This window comes from Polyodon spathula, chromosome 20 (assembly GCF_017654505.1).
Source record: "Polyodon spathula isolate WHYD16114869_AA chromosome 20, ASM1765450v1, whole genome shotgun sequence".
Taxonomy (NCBI): Eukaryota; Metazoa; Chordata; class Actinopteri; order Acipenseriformes; family Polyodontidae; genus Polyodon; species Polyodon spathula.
In genome coordinates, this window is record NC_054553.1 from 7,593,621 (window position 1) to 7,613,904 (window position 20,284).

At 37.6% G+C, this 20,284-nt stretch overlaps 2 protein-coding genes and 1 pseudogene across 4 annotated transcripts in view; 2 read left to right on the forward strand and 1 right to left on the reverse strand.

Annotated features, from left to right (window-relative positions):
• LOC121295931 overlaps positions 1-3,766 on the forward strand; it is a 17,015-nt gene extending 13,249 nt beyond the window's left edge. The window contains exons 7-8 of one of the 3 annotated variants that reach the window (XM_041221058.1): positions 2,359-2,484; positions 3,360-3,766. In XM_041221058.1, the coding sequence (XP_041076992.1) occupies positions 2,359-2,484; positions 3,360-3,647 (414 nt within the window). In that variant the 3' untranslated portion in view covers positions 3,648-3,766. The remainder of the gene's footprint in view (positions 1-2,358; positions 2,485-3,359) is intronic. The other 2 variants (XM_041221057.1, XM_041221059.1) reach the window with 2 other exon arrangements.
• A 2,745-nt stretch (positions 3,767-6,511) lies between these two features.
• LOC121295889 lies at positions 6,512-11,853 on the forward strand (annotated as a pseudogene).
• Positions 11,854-14,574: 2,721 nt separating this feature from the next.
• LOC121295214 (glutamine amidotransferase-like class 1 domain-containing protein 3A, mitochondrial) lies at positions 14,575-19,280 on the reverse strand. Its single transcript, XM_041219635.1, has 5 exons — positions 19,171-19,280; positions 17,524-17,648; positions 17,059-17,230; positions 16,638-16,839; positions 14,575-15,462 (listed from the first exon to the last, which is right to left on the reverse strand). The coding sequence occupies exons 2-5, from the start codon at positions 17,629-17,631 to the stop codon at positions 15,270-15,272; spliced, it is 675 nt and encodes a 224-aa protein (XP_041075569.1). The 5' UTR covers positions 17,632-17,648; positions 19,171-19,280; the 3' UTR covers positions 14,575-15,269.
• Positions 19,281-20,284: the final 1,004 nt, after the last annotated feature.

A 20,284-nucleotide genomic window follows, 5' to 3' on the forward strand; every position in this document is an offset into this window, starting at 1 on the left:
ATCACAGCGAACCAGACAGTAAAATAGATGTCTTGATATTCACACATGACCTTCACTATTTTGCTCACAATTATGCATACATGTACCCTACAATTGAATTTCCATTGTTTTATATATTATATAGCAGCTCAATACTGTATGCAATTCTATTAACAGACGAATGAAGTAACAGAAAATGTAATGAGAACTAACATAAAAGCTGTTATATAACCCATAATAAATGTACAATAGCAATACACCTTTCGAAGGCCCTATTGTGTGTTGATACCGACAATCCAGTGAGGCAGCCTTGCAATTATAAATTGTGCTATTTTAAGTTAATAACCTTGAAATGAACGGCCTTCAGAACAGTTTTGAGAGTTTTATATGGTTCAAAGCAAGTACCTAGAACAGTGTTACAGGTCCTGGTTGTCAAATCATTCTCTAAGCTGAATAATAAAGTTCCCTGTCCCTGCTTTAAAGTAGATTGCCACCTTCTTGATGCAGTGTACTAAAACTGAAACTAATAAAATGCCAGCTCTAAAATGGGGTCAATGTGTCCTACAGTACAAAACCATCTTTTTTTCTTCATGCAAATTGTGTAATTTCATGGTTTCTTTTTAAAGAAAAAGTGTTGTTTTTTTGTTAGTTTTTTTTACGGCTTGAATGAAACATTAAAACAATAAAATATATATTTGTGTAAATGTAACTTTTGATGCTTTAGCTGTATATATAAATATTCTCTCTGCTGTACTGCATGCGGTTTGATCCACACACACACACACATATATATATCCTCATTCATGGAATAACTACAGTACTCTGAATGCTCATGGAGTAGACTGTATGGGCTCCATTCATAAAAGCACTTGATGACTGCCGTAATAAAGTTTATTTTGTTTAAAACCAATGAAAGTCTTCCATAGTGCTATTCATAAAATGATCTGTAAATACGGGCGACTGCCGCAAAGCACTTTATGAATGGGTATACAGTCGCTCAAGAACAAAAATGCGCCCCTTTTTGATGACATCATCAGCATTATTAAGTTCTCTGGTTGCCAGCTTGTGTCTGCCAACATTTTTTTAAATAAATACTTTGTATTTTTGTTTTGTTTGGCAACGCTGGTAAACATATTTCCATACGCACACATGTGATTTCCATTTATAACTGCAGGACCAAAAATATTAATAATGGTAATACTAGTATTATTTATTATTATTATTATTATTATTATTATTATTATTATTATTATTATTATTATTAATTAAATAATAATAAAATAATAATAATAATAATAATAATAATAATAATAATAATAATAATAATAATAAATTTTTTGGTCCTGCAGTTAAGAATGGAAATAACCTGCTTAAAGCAGAGAATTAATCAGTCTTATTAATAACCCGCTAGATGCAGAGAATCAATCAGTGGCGAGTTTATGTTGATGAATCAGTGAAAGGTTTGCACACTTTATACAAAATGGATCGTTTTGTGGTGCACGAAAAAAGGACCCTTTCTAACACTCGTCAAGCCTAGCACTGTGGCTGTCAGTGTTTTTTGTAATAGCAAGCAAGCCCAAATTTCCCACCAACTGCATCAGCAGCACTGGTATACTGTATATATTGTAACGCTCCATGAAAATAAACACAAGTAAAGGCAGTATTCATCTAAAGTGTTTATTGTGAACACAGATAAAAGAAATAAAAAGAAAAGATGCACTGTCAGCCGTAGATCACGGCAAATAAATATAATAATAAAATAACTGTCTATTCTCAGTCTCTCACTTGCTCTCTGCTTCACAGCACTGTTTCAAAATGATTATGCCAGAGAATATGTTCTTCGATGAGTATATAGTTATATTAAACATTTTCCTTCATATAAAACTACAAGTTTTTTTTCAAAGTAGGCAGTGTTAATCACAGGAAGGTCAAACTGTATAACAGAGCAAGTGTAGGAAAAAAAAAAATAGCCTGCCGAGGCAGTCGTTAGTTTTGACTTGACTGTAAAAGCATTCTCCTAGTTATCAACATCATTTTGCTGTCGTTCACTCTTATGAATAGCAGGTTGACGTGGAGGACCAATGAAAACTTTATGCTAATGAGGTAATCATTAACCTTTCTCTCAATGTATTAATAACATGCCTTCATAGACGAAAATCGCTGAGGCTTAACGACGCATCTGAATGCTCTCTTATAAATAGCAACTGCCGTTAAATTGGCGGCTATGGACTAAATCCGATCTTGTACTCCTGTTTTCTCTTTTTGACAGGTGTTAACCCTTTATAAATAGACCCCTCTATATCTCCCGTGTTGAAGGAGTACCTGCTTGTCAATAACACTTTTAGGTGGCCCCTATCAGATTGTTTGTTCTGTTTCTAGACACAGATCTACGAAGCTGACTACCAGACAGAACACAAAGACAGAGAGCGGATGAAAAATGAGAACAGCAAGCTGCGGCGGAAGGAAGAGGAGTTGCGCCAGCAGATGGCGCTGCAGCAAGAGCAGGTCAGTCAGAGCCCAACGTGGAGTCTGTAAGAAAAAGAAAGCGATTCCTCTGTGTATTTAAAAGACAAGTGGTGTCGGAACCAAACATCAGGCATGCCAGATTGCATCTGTGACATTAAACAGAAATGTTTAACTAGGCAAGCTCCCTGCAGTTTAAATCTAATTTCAAATTGATGAGGACATTCTGGTAACCCAGCTGCTGGCAGTCACCATGCTAACCCTGGAACAGCGTGTTGCCCTAGTGGTAACACTTCTAGTGGAACACTTCTAGCAGAAGCAATCTCGCATTGGTGATTGCTAGAGACAGTGCTGTTCCCTGCTTTGACTTGGTATGTAGGCAAGTCTTCCATTCATTGACTTTCTGTGGGTGAACTGTTCCAGTGTCTGCATGCATTAAAGGCCATGTGGCATATATGTGCATGTATATGTGCTGGCATATACTGGGAATTCATAATCACCCTGCGTATCTAATTTTGCTATTATTGTTATCTGTTCCTCTTATGTAAGCTATTCTCTCTCTCTCTCTCTCTCTCTCTCTCTCTCTCTCTCTCTCTCTCTCTCTCTCTCTCTCTATATATATATATATATATATATATAAAGAGAGACAGATCAGGGTCTGTGAACCCGGCTGTAATAATAAGGAAACTTACCCTTATGTAAATTATGCCAAGGCACAAAATGGTTTAGCAAAAAGTATTTTTCCATGTCTGCAAAACATGAAATAAACCAAGTTCCCGGTTTAGCGTTTAAAGATATGGAAGTCTATTGGACATATTTATCAATATATTTTGTATAGGATCTGTTTTCCTTGCCTGCCTGCACATCGGTAACTTTGTGTAAAAGACTAACCCCCTGGTGCCTGCCTGTTCCCGCAGCTGAAAGTGTATGAAGATGATTTCCGAAAGGAGCGCTCCGATAAGCAAATCTTGCAGAAGCTCCTGTTAAAGAAGGCAGGCCCGACTGACCCTGTCCTGGTCCACCGGTGCAACAACGTGCATGAGCGCTCGCCTGGGGGGAGGCAGGGCTCAGCTCGCCGCAGCGGCTGTGCCAAGCACTGTGAGCGGCACGGGCACAAGGCCAGCGAGTGTCCCCGAGTGCAGCGGCCACACCAACACCAGGATGCAGAGGTGCAGGCCTCCCCTTTCTCTATCGACTGCCACTAACCAGAGCCAGCACCCAGGAGGAAATACTGATACTCAGATTGCTGGACTTCAATAGAGACTGGCATGCGTGGTTTACATTCGATTCTGGCTTATATGCTAGTTATTCCTTTTCAAATATTATATATATATATATAGATATATAATAATAATATATATATATATATATATATATATATATATATGGATAAACCCTCTCCATTATAAAACTCTTAGCAATTTTGCATTAGTTGTGAATGGATAATATTTGGGCATCGACTGCACTTAGGAGTTTAATTCCCCAACCACGTCTTGTTCTGCCTTTATTCATCCAATACTATTTGGGGGGTAGTGTATTTGGTTATGTTATACACTGTGAGTTATTAGTTATGCTGTCTGAGGACAGTTAGGGGACAAACGCACTGGTCAATTTCCATGTAATCCAGTGTTTTATGGAAAACACAGGATCTTAGTTCTCTGAAACTTAAGAAGGCAATTAATCAGCCAGCTCTACTACTAATTATTTTAATTACCAGCACTGTTGAAAGTGACAGTGAGTAACAAGCTTGTGTGTTTCATTATAAATGCAGTACCTTCTGCAGTGACTGTAAATATTGTGTGTGGGGGTGGAAGGGTTTTCATATTGTCATGTTTGAAAGGGGATATTTTTTTTTATAATTATACCTATTGTTAATATTATTTGTATTACAAAGTCTGACAGCATTAGCAGTGTACATCCCAAACAAAATGTTAGGTCAGCCTGACTGTAATTTTTGTTCTCTACCTGTAAGCTATGATTATAGCTGTACTTTGTAATTAAAAAAGCTTTTGAATTAAATAAAGCGATACAAGCTTTTTTTTTTTTGGGGGGGGGGGGGGGGGGGGGGGGGTAGGGGGGGGGGGGGGGGGGGGGGGGGGGGGGGGGGGGGGGGGGGGGGGGGCAGTTCAGAGTACTGTACTCATCTGCATGTTTATACACACTTGTCAGTCTGCCTTTTTGTCTTTCTACAATGATCAGTCTGCCTGCTATCTATCTCTCTTTACTAGAGAAGTTTATACAATATACAGGTAAGCCTCGTTCTCTGTTATAGACATTTATTTTTATTTTATTTTATTACATTAGACGTTTCATAGACATTTCGTTCTCTGTTATTTTATGGGGCTATAGATCAAAATATCCAAGTCAGAATATTTTGTTATTTTTTGGTGCATCCATCGCTCCACAGTTGTTGTTTATAAACTACAATATATATGCAATAATTCCAAAGCGCTTTACAGACCCACCTCATCTTTACAGTTCTTATTTTAAATAATCGTGCTTTTCAAGATACACAATGAAGATCTTAAACTGTGGCCAGGCACATAGCAAGTAATCTACAGCTTTGGCCGAAAGTTTTGCATCCCCCTACAGAATTAACATATTTTGCTTTGTAAAGTTGAATGAAACCTGCAGAATAATGTTAAGTTAACATATTGAATTATTGAATTACATACAGGCTTGTAGTTTCCATAATACTTAACGACAAAATTATTGTTAACTTTTTACACTTCAAGTTTTAGATTACTAAATTTATGACTATATATATAATAAGAATATTATATATATATATATATATATATATATATATATATATATATATATATATATGTATATATATATATATATATATATATTAATGTCTCAATCCTAAAATTCTAGATGATGCTGAAGGCAAACGATGTAATGAAAATATGTTGTTTGTTTGTGCACTATATTTTAAACTACTTGTAACTATTAATGTTCTAAATTGTCAATTGAACATTCAGATTTCAGTGTAATAATATATCCAGTGTGTCTATGTGAGGCAGTTCTCCACTGAATACTAAGCAGACAGTTTGGGCTTTTCAGTTTTATAAAACACTTAATGGATATTACAGCCTTATTATGTACAGTATATATCTTGCCAGATGACAGGTAATATTTCTTGATTTGATTCTTAATGTCTTGTTTTGCACAGAAACAATCTGCCACTGGGGCAAGATACCAAGAAAATATTCATTTGGTGTTAACCATTTATAAAGTCCCTGTGGATGAAAGCAGTTCAGAATTAATTATTATAACAAGATGTTTTTTTAGTTTGAAGTGGCCATGCTATACTTGTAAATTCCTATGGCTTTGTAAACAGCCACAAGTACATTTGGGTTAATAATAAAAGGCAGACAAGGAGAGCTTAGAGGAGCGTCTGGAGAGGAAATTTCACCCTGTATTTATTTGCCTGAACAGGACTCCATTCAGAAAAGGATTCTGCGAGGTTTAAAAAGCAGCCATGGATCTGACAGGACTCTGACTTTGAGGAGAGAGCTGAGGTGAGCTGTCAGTTGCATGGCAACAGCTGTGAGGGTAGAGAGTAGGCCAGTTTATTGAGTGCACTACGAGTGAAAGGTTGAGCTAAGTGTGATTGTAGTGTACTGCACTAGAACTATAGTGCACAAGGGGATCTAGAAAGCCAGTTTAGATAAGGAGTAGAGATTTAGGCAAGTGAACTTTAAGGGCTTAAAAGAGTGAGCAGAAATCCTGCAAAGTGGGAGTGTACAAAGTGTGGCAGGTGTGCTGTTGGGGAAAAAAAGTGATGTCAGATAAAGCCGGTGTGAGTGGTATTCTGAGTACAGGGGAATCTGTTCTGAAGTGAGTAGAGAGAACTCACATTGCATAGCATAAACTGTGTGAAGTGTGAGCAAGGTATGAGTAATTCCTAAGTTGCTGGGCATGTACAGAGTGAGCTCGGTGAGTAAGCTGGAAGTGCTGAGAGTGAGTTGAGACAATAGAGTAAACTAGAAACAAAGAGCGAGCTTTGAGGGAAACAAGAGAGTGAGCTTAGAATTGTAAGTACGTCGAATTCAACTCAACCATGCCCCTTTCCCTAACTAAACTGTGTGCCACCTACTGCAATCGTGGCTTCCTAACAGGAGTGCCAGTGCTAGACCCTGAAGAGCTGGAGAGAGCTACAGGGAGCTTCAGTAGACTGAAGAGGGAGTTCGGTGAGTATATGCCTAGGAGGTTGTTTGGTTGTACAGTCTGAATAGATGTAAAATCTCTTAATTTGCCATGGCTTGTATCAATGCACTGCTGAGTGCCTGTCCTCACCTCTATTACCTACTGTCCCCACTGTAGGGTTGGAGTATGCCCAGTACAGTCTTCATAACGTGCACTTGAAGTACTGCTGGGTGATGTCTCTGGCCACCCATTCCAAGGTGCTGGAGCTAATCAAGGGGATCCTGGGACCCAACGTCATCCTCCTTGATTCACGCTTCATCTGCAAATACTCGATTAAACAGAAGAGCCCATCAGCTGACTGTGAAAGTCAGAAGCCTGTGCTTCCCTATGTTGCCTGGCACCAGGACATCACGTCAGTAATGTAGGACAGCAATGCCTCATTTTAAACACATACATACTGTACAAAGTTGTTTTATAGCCAGTCATTTTGAAGACAACGTGGAATGAAATGTATTCATTGCAGTAATAACGGGCCTAAAGATTGTGTTCCACACCCACCAGGGGGCGATATTGTGCATTATGTATAGGGTGCATTTGTGACCACTTCCATTTATACACATACAGTACATGTATACTGTCCCCTGTCAAATATAAACTTCTTTCCACATTCTCTTTAAAAGTTTTGAGGTTTCTTTATAGCAATCCTGTTTATTGCACCTTTGATGAAATTTCTCCATAAAACACTGACATAATGCAGTTGCTGTATTGTTTATTGAATCAACCTTGGTTTCTGAAAAGTCCCTGTGCAAGACTATGCAGCTTTTGTTTTCATTGTATTGCTCCTGTCTTTTTTTTTTTTTAATCACAGTCCAACTGGAAGTTTGTCTGGCATTAGACTTAATCTAATATTTTTTAAAGGTAAAACAAGAAAATAAGAGTTCATTTAGTACAAACTCAGCGACTGCACTAATTACACAAGCACTGGACCTCAAGGGGGCTTGTTAATGCAATGACGCTGGGAGGGGGGGTTCTTGTGATACTGGAGATGATGCTTAAATCATCACTGACACCAAGTGTGATTTTGAATGGCAGGTACTGGGGTTTTGAGGGGGGTTCAGTGGCTTCGGTGTGGCTGGCCCTGGACAACGTAGACTGAGAGAATGGAGTCCTGCAGGTCATCCCAGGTACTGCGACTCTTACCTTCTTGTGTTTATTGTGTTTTGCCACTTTTTTAGATGTATCTTGCTGCTTCTTCACTTTTAAATGGTGCTCATATGTATTTATCTCTCTATAGCTGCTGCCAGGGTCCATAAAATAAAGAACCTAAAAAAAAAAAAAAACTTGTTCCCTTTGACCATACCCGGTTAACAAATTTAAATATAAATAAATAGTATTTCCACCATCTTAGAAGGCAGGTTCCTTTAATATAATGAATATGTGCATTTGATGCTAGCCCTACAATTTATTTATGCTATGAGCAGTCAACATGTACAGTAATTTACATGTACAGCTATAGACTCTTTCTTTTTCATGCACTGTGCAAGTTAGAGGGAGGCCACATAGTTATTTGATAATATTAGAGCAAAGTATGAGGACAAATTTGAACCAAACATTATTATTTAGCCATTGTAATAATGAAAGTTAAAAAGTACATTAGTATGTGAGTTTAAAAAATGTTCCATATGGTAATAGTCTTTTCAGTCTTTTCAGTGTATAGAACCCAAACCACTGTTGCATTTAGGATTTAAGCTTTACACACAGTGCTAACAGGTAGCAACATGTAGTAATACTTCACAGTTATGAAATCTCTAATATTATCATCACTACCGCTTTAAAAACTAGACTTAATTCATCACGAGATCCCATATTTTTCTGTCAGAATATATATATATATATATATATATATATATATATATATATATATATATATATATATATATATATATATATATATATATATCACATGAACATTTTTCACAAATTCGCCATGGCAACATTTGACCTTTTCCAGTGGTTGATAATACTGCACGCCGCATGAGTACCAAGGAACCATAGAAAGGAACATGTTGTCATGTCATGTTTTTAAAGAAACACTGCTGTGCAGTTACACTTACAGCTCCAACAGGCACAGTCCCACGTGGATATTACGAATGCAATGGAATGCATCTGAGCTCAACTGAATATGTCATGCCTCACTGGGTTTATCTTTCTGCTGGTCCAGCATCGCATCCTGTCTGTGTGCCATTTTTACAAATATGAATCCACAGCACATTCCTAGAAACCAGTCATCTTCATTGCAGTTCATTTTCTTTAAGATATTCCCCAAGTGGTTCATGTAGTTACACTTTAGTCATAAACACTCAATAATGCATCTGCAGCACTAAATGCATTTCATAAGCAATAGTAACAGACATTAGCAATGCTGTGGGCCATGATTTTAAGGGACACTTCAGTTTAGTAACTGTTAACAACAGCCTACTAACATGGCAACAAACATTATTTTGTGTAACCTATATATAAACTAAGGTATACTAAAATAAAAGCAGATCTAAACATTACTACAGTAACATGTGTAAAAGTGTACTTTATGTCTTTTAGGAAGTCACCATCAAAGTCTCCTCCCCCACATCACCTCACCCAACCCAGGGAACATGCTGACAGCCAATCAGGAGATCCCAGAACACCTCCTCAACACGAGTGAGGCTGTGGAGTGCCCTCTGCAGATCAGACAAATGTCTGTAAATAACCTCTATGCACACTAACACCTAAGAGTGATATCACAACCAAAAAGGACATCCTTGAGACATTCCAAAGTGTTCTAATTTCAAACAGGAGCTCAAACAGTAAATAATGTCCCAAAATCCACCAATCATGATTATTAAACTAAGTTTTTTTTTTTTGTTGTTGTTTTTTTTTTTTTTTTTTTTTTTTTTTTTTAGTGCATTTTTTAAATGTTATAAATGTTGTATACTCAATAAAAAGGAGTAAAATTCACAAGAAATTTTCAGCATTGCCATAGCTCCTGTCGGCACAAGAGGGCGCTATACTCACTCTTGTACCCCAGGTCAACAATAGTCTGACAGTCCATGCCAGTGAGCCACTCGGAGGCGCTGTGGGTTCATTATCTGCTCTGTGCCAACCTCTGCTTATCCTGTTCAGGTAAGCAGACCACTTTTGAGAGGGGAGACAGGGGGTGGACCCAAGACTATAAAATTTTTTTGGAGATTGTAAAACATATTTAAGCTTCATGTTCTGTAAATGTAACTTTTCTGTTGCCTTTCAATTTTGCAATCATTGAGTGGCTCTTAATTTTTAATCAGTTAATGCATAGGTTACATTTAGAATAGATTGTATGTTAGCAAAATTGATTTCCTCAGTCTTCACAGTTGTGTGAGGCTGTTTCTGTTGGCTTCACCAGCTTTACAGTTTAATACCGTATAATAGGGGAACATGGCTTAGACTTGTGTGTACACTTTTTTTTTTTTTCTGTGATACTGTAGTTACTTCTTTATAAATGTGCATTACTTTACAACAGCATGGTAAATTGTGTAACACTGATAACTGAAACACATATAATATATATATATATATATATATATATATATATATATATATATATATATATATATATATATATATATATATATATATATATATAATTTTCTGAAATAGTCCTACAAACACACTGTCCCTAACTAAGTGCATGAGTCTAATTTCTGTGGCATCCTAGTTGAATGTTCATAGCATCATCTGACCTTTTGCCTAAGGAAATACAATACTGGACTTCAAGAACAGATTTGAGTTTTACAATGTGGACTACTGAAAGGGTAAAAGGGTGAGACCACCACACTAGTCTACAGGTAACCAGAGTCAGAGGTAGATAGCATTTATCCATCTAGTTAATATAACAGACAGCTAGCCTATTTGTGAGCCAGCATGAAACACTAGCCAACCAAAGAGCCGCTCTACCAAACAACCAGGAGTCATCACATCCTATGGTTTCTCATACCATTTCTATGCTGACGATGCTCAGATCTTCCTCTCCTTCCCCCCTCTGAACCCACCATCCCCTCCTGTATCTCTCCCTCACCTCAAACTCAACCTCTCTAAACCTGACATCCTTTTCTTCCACCCCCCTCTAATTTCTCTATCTCTATTCCTCTAGAATCTATCACGCTCTCTCCCTCTTCCTCACCCAAGAACCTTGGAGTAACCCTGGACCCCTGCTTCTCCTACTCCCAGCACATCTCTACTCTAGCACACACCTGCCGATTCTTCCTGAGCAACATACGAAGATCCCAACACTTCCTCACGAACTACTCCATGCAACTCCTCGTCCAGGCCCTGGTACTCTCCCGTCTAGACTACTGCAACTCCCTCCTGGCTGGCCTCCTTGCATCTGCCACCCATCCGCTGCAGCTCATCCAGAACTCTGCTGCTCGCCTAGTGTTCTCTTTGATTTCTCCCACACTACTCCACCGCTCCGCTCACTCTACTGGCTCCCGATCACCGCTCGCATCCAGTTCAGACTCTTATTCTCGCTTACCAATGCCTTGACCAGACTGCAACCAGCTACCTCCAGACTCTCATCTCTCCCTACACTGGCTGTACCTCCGCTACGCTCCCCAGCCTCTAGAGCCTGCTCCATCTCCACCCTCGCCCTGCAGTGGTGGAACGACCTTCCTATGGACTGCCCAGTCACTGACCACCTTCCAGCACCTCCTCAAGACACACCTCTTCAGACAACACCTGTAAACTCAGCTCTTCCCTTGTGGACAATATAGCACTCTACCTTTAATGCATTTTAACTTGCTCTTATCTGCTCCCTATCTTACTGTATTTAATCCTGCACTTAAACCAATCTGTAGTATTTTGTATTTGCTATTATTAGGACTGAAATCATTGTATTTTGTATCTTGCTCTTAATTGTACTGTAATTCTTGTTATGTATGTTTTTGTATACAACTGTAAGTCACACTGGGAAAGGGCGTCTGCTAACAAACAAACAAACAACAAACAAACAAACAAACAAACAAATAAATAAATAAATAATAATTCACAGGATTCAAATCCATATGTAAAAGGGAATTAATTATCCAACTACTTTCACAATCTTTTAAAAGTAGTTTGAAAACCTTTCTTTTTTTTTCTTTCTTATAGGACCCAGATCGTCCTTGCACCTTTAACGCTACAGTCCTAGTCTCTGGTGTTGATGAGTACCATCACTTTCCAAACAATACCCCCAATCTTCAATGAGGTGCAATGAAGACCATGGGGCCTAGTAATGATCTAAACAGTGATGGTTCTAAATAGCTCATACATATTGTACAATAAAAACACAATGAAAAGAGGTCAATGAAAAATAAGCTTTATAAATAATATGGCGGCAATATTAAAATCTGTTTAAATTGTTAAAATAAACCACATTTTTCTTTCGTTCTTCTACAGTTTGTCCTCTACAGATAAGGCACAGGACCTAGGAAGGTATTTTCTCGAACAGGAATAAAAATGAAAGTACATGTATCCATCTCCTTGTAATTGATCACTTTGAGGGCTTGTGTCTCCTGTGTATGTCTTCATGCAGTAAGTTTTGCATTAAAGGAAGGTGAAATATGATATGTGGGAATTGTCTTTTTTATGAGTTATATAGTTAAGGTGTTTAATGTACTATTTTGGATGTATTAGCCCTCACTACACGATCTTTTATGTCAATGTAATACTTCTTTAGTTAGTTACAGCAATAAGACTGGGCATGCCTACTGCAAAGCTTTATTGTGTAGAGTTTGATTATTATTATTATTATTATTATTATTATTATTATTATTATTATTATTTAATATGTAGATTTATTACATGTTACACAATGCTAACTTTCGTACATTGATATAAATTACCAAAGAAATGGGAACTCAACAGACTAAGAGTTGGAACCTCCGACTTGGTAGTAATTTCTTGAATCTGACGTCTAGACGCGCCATCAGTAAGTAATTTATTTATATATATATATATTATATAATATAATATTAAATATATATATATGATATATATATAGGCTATATATATATATAAGCCGAAAATTTAACCAGTTCGGAATTAAAAAATAATTGTTCGTCTTCGTCGGCTTTTAAATTGGCCAAGCCTTAATTTTTTATTAACAAGCAGAAGCAGAACGTACCAACTAGATCGCAACATGTTAATGAGCGATTAATCTTTATTCTGCGTGACTGCATTTACATTTACAAGAGGAGACGATTCTGCTTTGAAATGAGCCCATTTAGTTGCTTCATAGAAAAACCCTGTAATCTAAATCAATTTTACCATTAACACGTTTCTCAGTTGTGATTGAGATACACAAAATGCTTAACAGGTATCAATTGAATTTTTAAAGGAGAGTAGAAAAGTCGGCAGAAAACATATAAAATCAGAAGCCCTGTGTGTGTGTGTGTGTGTGTGTGTGTGTGTGTATATATATATATATATATATATATATATATATATTATACAGAAAGCTGCAGTTTTCAACGATAATTTTTGGGGCCTACCAGGTCCCCCAGAATTACCCCAGACAGTATTTTTTACTGGTTATAATATATTACAATGAATACGTACATTCATAATTTTGAAGAAGAAGAAGAAGAAGAAGAAGAAGAAGAAGAAGAAGAAGAAGAAGAAGAAGAAGAAGAAGAAGACGACATTTAAGCTGCTAATAGTAATGGGTAATGTGTTCATAAGCAAAGTTCATGATGTTGCTGGTCACTATGTTCATGAATATGAAATGTGTCGTTGAATGTTCATCTCATTGCAGTATAAAAGCATCAGAGCTATTTACTGAGATTTGGCAGAACCTCATGCTTACTTTAGTAATGTCCCAGTGGGAGAGCTGAGGAGTGAAGAGCCAGACCCAGAATGAGCCCAGTGATTCCAGTTCATCACCTTTAGCTGCCTGTAAAACCAGGAGGGCCGTGCATCTGTTCTCTCTGCCTGGTGTGTTTTTTTGCAAATCAGCCACAGCCAGATTAACCTGCAAATTAGTTTTTATTGTGCTTTTTATTAGACTTGTCTATTTGAATTTCAAGGATGATGGGATGAGCATCATGCAACAGTGCTCCCCAGGCTATTTACAATTGCACATCAGTCAGGACACCACTTGCAATTTAAGAGCAGTATTTTATTACACATACATAGAGACATTTTACCACAAAGGGAAGTAGGTATAAATGTACCTTACTTTAATACAGTCTGCGTCGCTTTATCGGGACGCCTCAGAAGAAGGAAAAATATCCGAAAAAGTGGCTATCCCAAACATTATAAAGCGCATGAGAAATCAGCCAATCACAGAGTAGCATTTCCAAACATTCCTATTACGTTATCGTGTGCATAAATGTCATCATGTGCATAGAATGATCAATATTTTAAAAAATTAAACACTCTAAATAAAAACATAGCAAAAGGGATAATCCTGTTATTAATTTTGACCTTTGTTTTAATTTGGATAAGTAATTAGGTCATATTACGTGATGTCACTGACCGTGAATATGTCGACAGCGATGCTTCTTTCCAAGCGACTGTTTACTAACTACACATGGACACATATTCTAGTGGTGCAAGTTTTACATGATGTACATTTGTTTTTTAATAAATAATTTCCCGACGTTTAACTAGTCTTAAAGTCACAGATCGGCTGCTACGAAACAGGTCAGTTACGGTCAATCCTGGACCAAACAATTTTTAGAAGGGGAGAAGGGGGGTTGAATATTATATTTAACGAAAATAAAAGTTATTTCCATGTATAGATATTTGTGTGTCTAATCCTTGTGTATGATTTATAATACGTTAATACGTCGTGTGAAGGGTGTCTCTTTTTGTATAAGAGGCATCATTTCTCTCAGTTTATCCTCTCGCTTCGTGGTCCTCTCGCCCAAACTACGCAAGACCCACACAACGTTTAAGTTATAAACGAGAAGCAGTTGAGAGAACCATAGTCACATTTTCTTTATTCTGAATGAAAAGAAGAAAAAAAATGAAATCACATCACAGTGTGATTAAATGTTAAATGCATCATTTAAAATACGACTTTTATTCCTAAACAAATTTAATCGTACTTGGGATGTTGACACGCCAGCTTTCTTTGCAACACCAGCCTCAGAAACCACATCTTCAAGAGTTCAACGTGGTTTACGCAAGTCACAGCGTATGTACGCACTCGCGGCACTCATTGTAACCTGTCTTGCTCTGAAAAGTGATCTCCGTTCATCATTTGAAAATATTGTATCCCAATTAAACTAAGTGACATGTCAATGAAATGACATAAGTAGCACAGAGAAAGACCAGAGTTGTATCTCATTTAAGCAGTAATCCCGACTATCAGTATCCCGATTAGGCGGCCCTGACCCAATCATTGCTATCAAATGGTTTACATGAATGTTGACGTTACCTCCCTGGTCCAGCCTTGGCTTTTATTTTTATTTTTTGTTGGACCATTTTTGCAGGTGCACTGTCTGAAACTTTAGATTTAAATCAAATATGCACAACATGAACAGAAAGCATGATTTAAAAAGAATGATTCCATTAACACATTTAAACAAACCAACAATTGCATTTTCACTACAGGATCATTCCATGGTATTTCTTTCTCTGTAATCTCTGGTCACCCACTGACCCCGTTGGTCCAGTTAGGCCAGTTCAAGCACCAATTTGACCATGACCCCGACCCCATCGAAGACCTCATGCACTGGGGCGTTGCACATGAAAGCGCTTGTGGTCACTAGCTTGTTTTTGGTGTCCACATGAGCCTCTCCTACTTGTTTGTTGATGTGTTTGCAGCCAAGTTCCTTCATCGTGTCAGCTGTCTTTGCATAGGGCCACCTAGAAGATAGGATTAATAATTACACTGTTTATTATACACACACACACACACACACACACACACGAGCCCGCTTGTATCATGCTTGCCATGTTGGCATAATTCGTGATATAAAGGTCATAATATAAACCGAGTTTCAGTACTTTTGCCTATGACAGCACAGTATGAGTGCAAGAAAAAAAGAAAGAATGTTGAATTAAAGAGCAGCGTTTTAAAACTGTACGTTCAGTCGTTCTTCACATTTAATAATGTCGACTGACGATTGTCGACTGATGGTTGTTAGTTGCATTGGAAATTAATTACATCCTGTAGAGACTTAACCCAGCCCAGTCACGCAGCATTTGACATTTTGACAGGCTCCACAAAATGTGACAATAAGCGGGTTTGTGAATTGATATTATGATATTAAGAGAGGTAATTTATTAAAAAAAAAAAACCTATGGTACATAGCGAGTGGTTTTTCAAAAATCGTGATAATAAATGGGGTGTGATAGTAAGCGAGGTGATATAAAACAAGTTAATGTGTGTTTGTGTGTGTGTGTATATATATATATGTACAGTATATGTATGTATATACAGTATTTATTAGCACTGTTATATATTATCAAGATGTAATATTCACAACAAGGTTGCATTTAGTATGCAGCATCAGGGCCTGATTGGAACAAAACACCAGGACCTGTGACAGGTGTTTGGTACAGTGTCAGAGGTGTTTGCTTACCTGAACCTGACATTACTGAATATTTTATATGATGTCATCAATACCACCTTGCTCTATTGTGTATTCAGAGATCATGTGTTAAAACTTGACAAAACAGGGCTCAGTATTTAGTCAGTAATACACAATCTACCAGACCTGCAATTAAATGTGGATTAACAATGCAAATACACTTGATAAATTAAATGTCTCTGGGTATAGTTTAAAATGTTTGGTCTAGCTAAAGTGGAAGTTATTGTATGTATTCAATTGCAGCACTTCAACAGTTAGGTAGGGGTAAGGCTTGGATTTTTTTTTTCTTTCTTATAATGTGATTGATTATTTTTAAAAGGATTAGCAGTATTAGTGAAGAATAAAGAAGACTGCTTTTCCCTAAACCAAAATGTTTGTTTACTTGACGTAACTGTAGAATTCTAACTGAGCGGTTTTAATGTATTGATAAATCACAGCGCCACCTACATTTCACACTCCATGTCATGGCCCACAGTGAGCTCACAGCCAGGCAGGATCTTGGCTGCCAGGACAGGGGAGATGCAGCACAGCCCCAGGGGTTTGCCAGCTTTGTGGAAATCCTTGATGGCTTTCTCCACAGCCGGGTTCAACTCGCAATCCTTCCCCTGCGTCGCCCATGTGCTCAGGTTTTTGGCTACACCGAACCCACCTGAACAAAGCAACTCAATTATTATGTGGCACAAATTACCAGACACGTTATTAATGTTTAGAAAAGCTTTATTTTTTTAAAAAAAAATTTTAAGGAATAGGAGGCTGTTTTGAAGCATCAACCACAAATACTCTAACATCCTCAAAGATGCCACTTGTACTGAAACATTATAGTGCTGAAAAACAACAGCTTGTGGCTCGACTGTCGTCCCTCACTCACCAGGGATGATGAGAGCATCGTTGTCGGCGAGTTTCAGTGTGGCCAGGTCCTGGATGTTTCCGCGGGCGATACGGGCGCTCTCTGTCAACACGTTACGCGACTCCTCTGTCGGCTCCCCCTTTATGTGGTTCACCACGTGCATCTGATCCACATCAGGGGCATAGATGTTCACCTGGAACACAGCACACAAACAGCCACGAGTTACCACGGGCAACAGCAAGTCACTAAAATAATGGTACAGAACAACCCTCACATTGGTGATGATAATTCATTTATAAATTGATTGTTAATGTTAAATGACTGGAAGCCTTGGTGGACTCTGTAAGAAATTAGTTTTGGTGAAACCGATGTACAGTAATCCAACACAATTATCATTATCTTCTTGGGAGACCCCTGACTAATTCTTCTCTTATACCCAGACTGTGATTGCTGGTTTGTGGGAGGTGCTAGCTGGTTAGTGCCTACCTTCGCCTCCGCTCTACTGAGGTGGACAAGGACTGCCGAGGATTCATGGATCTCACTCCCATCGTACACCCCACAGCCAGACAGGATCACAGCTACACACTTTGCCATGGCAACCAGAGCCCTTTCTAAACACAAACACACAGAGAACGCCATATTTATAAGCTATAAAGATTTACTATATGGAAACTGGCTTGTTCCGTCTTTCCCCCACAATAATGCAGTCAGTATAGGGTAGGCTTGAGAAAGGCTCATGAGTAATGTTTGGAAGCTCATAATGAACAGAAAACAATATTGTAAAAGTTTCCCATGCTAAAATTACACATTAAGTTTGCAGTTTGTCATACTCAGTCTATGCAGATACCTGAGTTTGCCATGTATCATACATTTTCCTGCTGTCTTAAACTATACTTTGCATTGCTTTTACCATGATATAAGTCAACTTTGAAATGGGAAACATCACATTAAAATATGCATCTAATTTTTATAATGCGTTCTACAATGCGTTTCAATTACAATCTCAGAGATTGATGCACTGTCAGAAATTCAAATGTAATCATGCATGAGAAAGTGCATGGTATTGAATTCCCAGGCAGTATACATCTATTTTAGACAGATGCACATGTATTTATTTAAAATCAACATTAACTCATTATGTTCAGGCATTTTTTTCAAAATTAAGGCTGCATGCAGTTTGTATACTATACTAAAGCTACTGTATGGCCAAAAACTTTTGCATCACCCTGTAGAATTAACACATTTTGCTTCATAAAGTCAGTTGAAACCTGCTAATAATGTTATGATAACACATTAAATTACATACCGCTTTATAGTTTTCCATACTTAACGAAAAACTGATAAAAATGTTACATTCCAAAATCTAATGTGAATTATTGTACTTTTATTATGGCTTCTGGTAGACTTTTGCAAGATTATTTTGTAGTTTCTTTGATTACATTATATTAAATAAAATATCTAAATAATACCAATGTAGGCATTTTATTTTAATTATGTCTCAATGCTAAAATTCTAGGTGATGCAAAACTTTTGGCTTAGCTGCTGCATACTGTAAACATTCCATAATGTTTTATGCTGTAGTATTTTTACATGTAACCCTACAATAATCAATTAGAAATATACACATACTGCACTTTTATTATTATTATTATTATTATTATTATTATTATTATTATTATTATTATTATTATTATTATTATTATTATACTTTAATCCAAAGTGATTTACAGTAATTAAACAAAATATGAAAATACTGTATATAAGTTACAGGCAATAAAATGCAAAACAAACACATATATACAATAGATTGAAAATTAATATAAATAAAGGAAAGTACAAAAAGATATACATGGGAATTTACAAATAAGTGAGTTTTGAGAACACAGCGGAAAGCAATAAAAGACAGAACAGTCCTGAGGATAACCGGTAGCCGGTTCCACCACAGGGGGAGAAGGGAAGAGAAGGAGCGAGCACGGGAGGAAGGAGAGTGAAGAGGAGGCATAACAAGTCGGTCAGTAGAGGATGAGTGAAGAGAGCGAGAGGGGATATATAGAGACACGAGAGGCTGGCGATAGGAAGGGGCAGTATGAGAAATAGTGCGATGGACATTTCTTTTAACCATAATCCCCTTACCGGTAACTTTCACTTTCCTCTGTTGAATGGCTTGTATAGAGACAGTGATGTTTGGCAGACAGGTTTTAAGATGTTATTTCCTGCTTTTAGAATCTGCAAGGCTAGTCTGCTCCCTGTGGGATATCACTGGTTTATATACCCAGACCAGGTTAGTTGGTCAGGCAAACCCAGTGGGGGTGGAGCCTGTACTGTGTCCTGTTTCCACGCAGGACAGAAAGCAGGGGTGATCTCAGATGCACTCACGTAGGGACGTGACAAAATTATATTTTCCATCGACCCAGTGGCACTGGAACAATTTTTTAAATGGGTGTGTTGAAAGCCATTGAACAAAACTGTAAACCCTGTATATGATGGAAGCCATGCAAAGTCAAGGGGTGATACCACACTCCCAGCACCCCTAGTTCCAGCGCCCTTGCATCGACGACAAAGTTGCAATCGCATTATGAGTAGGAATTAACATATTATTTGAATGTGGATAAATATGTTTGTTTTACATGTTTTTATCTGTGTAGCAGTATTTTATATACAGATTCCTCTATGCCGCTATCTCACTTTTGAAGCGAAACTGATAAGCACCTGCCACCGTAAGTATTAGGAATACATCTTCCAGCTTCGTTACAGCACAGGGATCAAAAGAGAAATATGTAGATCACCAAACCTTAACTCAGTCCTGCAGACAACACAAATTAAATACAAGTTTGAACAAAATGCCTATTTTGCACATTTGCACCAACAGGTAGAATCAAATGTAAGCAAAAATTCCCTGGAGGTTTTCAAAGATATGCTACTTAATTGAACGAAATTGTATTGGAAATCACATGAGGTGATTATTTGAAAGTCTTGCCAGTAACATCTTGCAGACATGAATAGCCATATTCAGGAACAACACTTGAGGGTTAGAGCTTACTCAAGTGTGCCAATGTAATGAATGTTCATATTGAAAATAACTCCTTGGGGGATCTCTGACCATCAAGTGTATTTTTAGATAAGGCAGTAAGTCAAGAAGACAGATGGCTAATGCCTTCATCAAATAATTTGTGATGAAGTGTTGGGATCATGGAGGAATTCATGTTTGCCACTAAATTATTACATAACACACTATTATGACAATTAA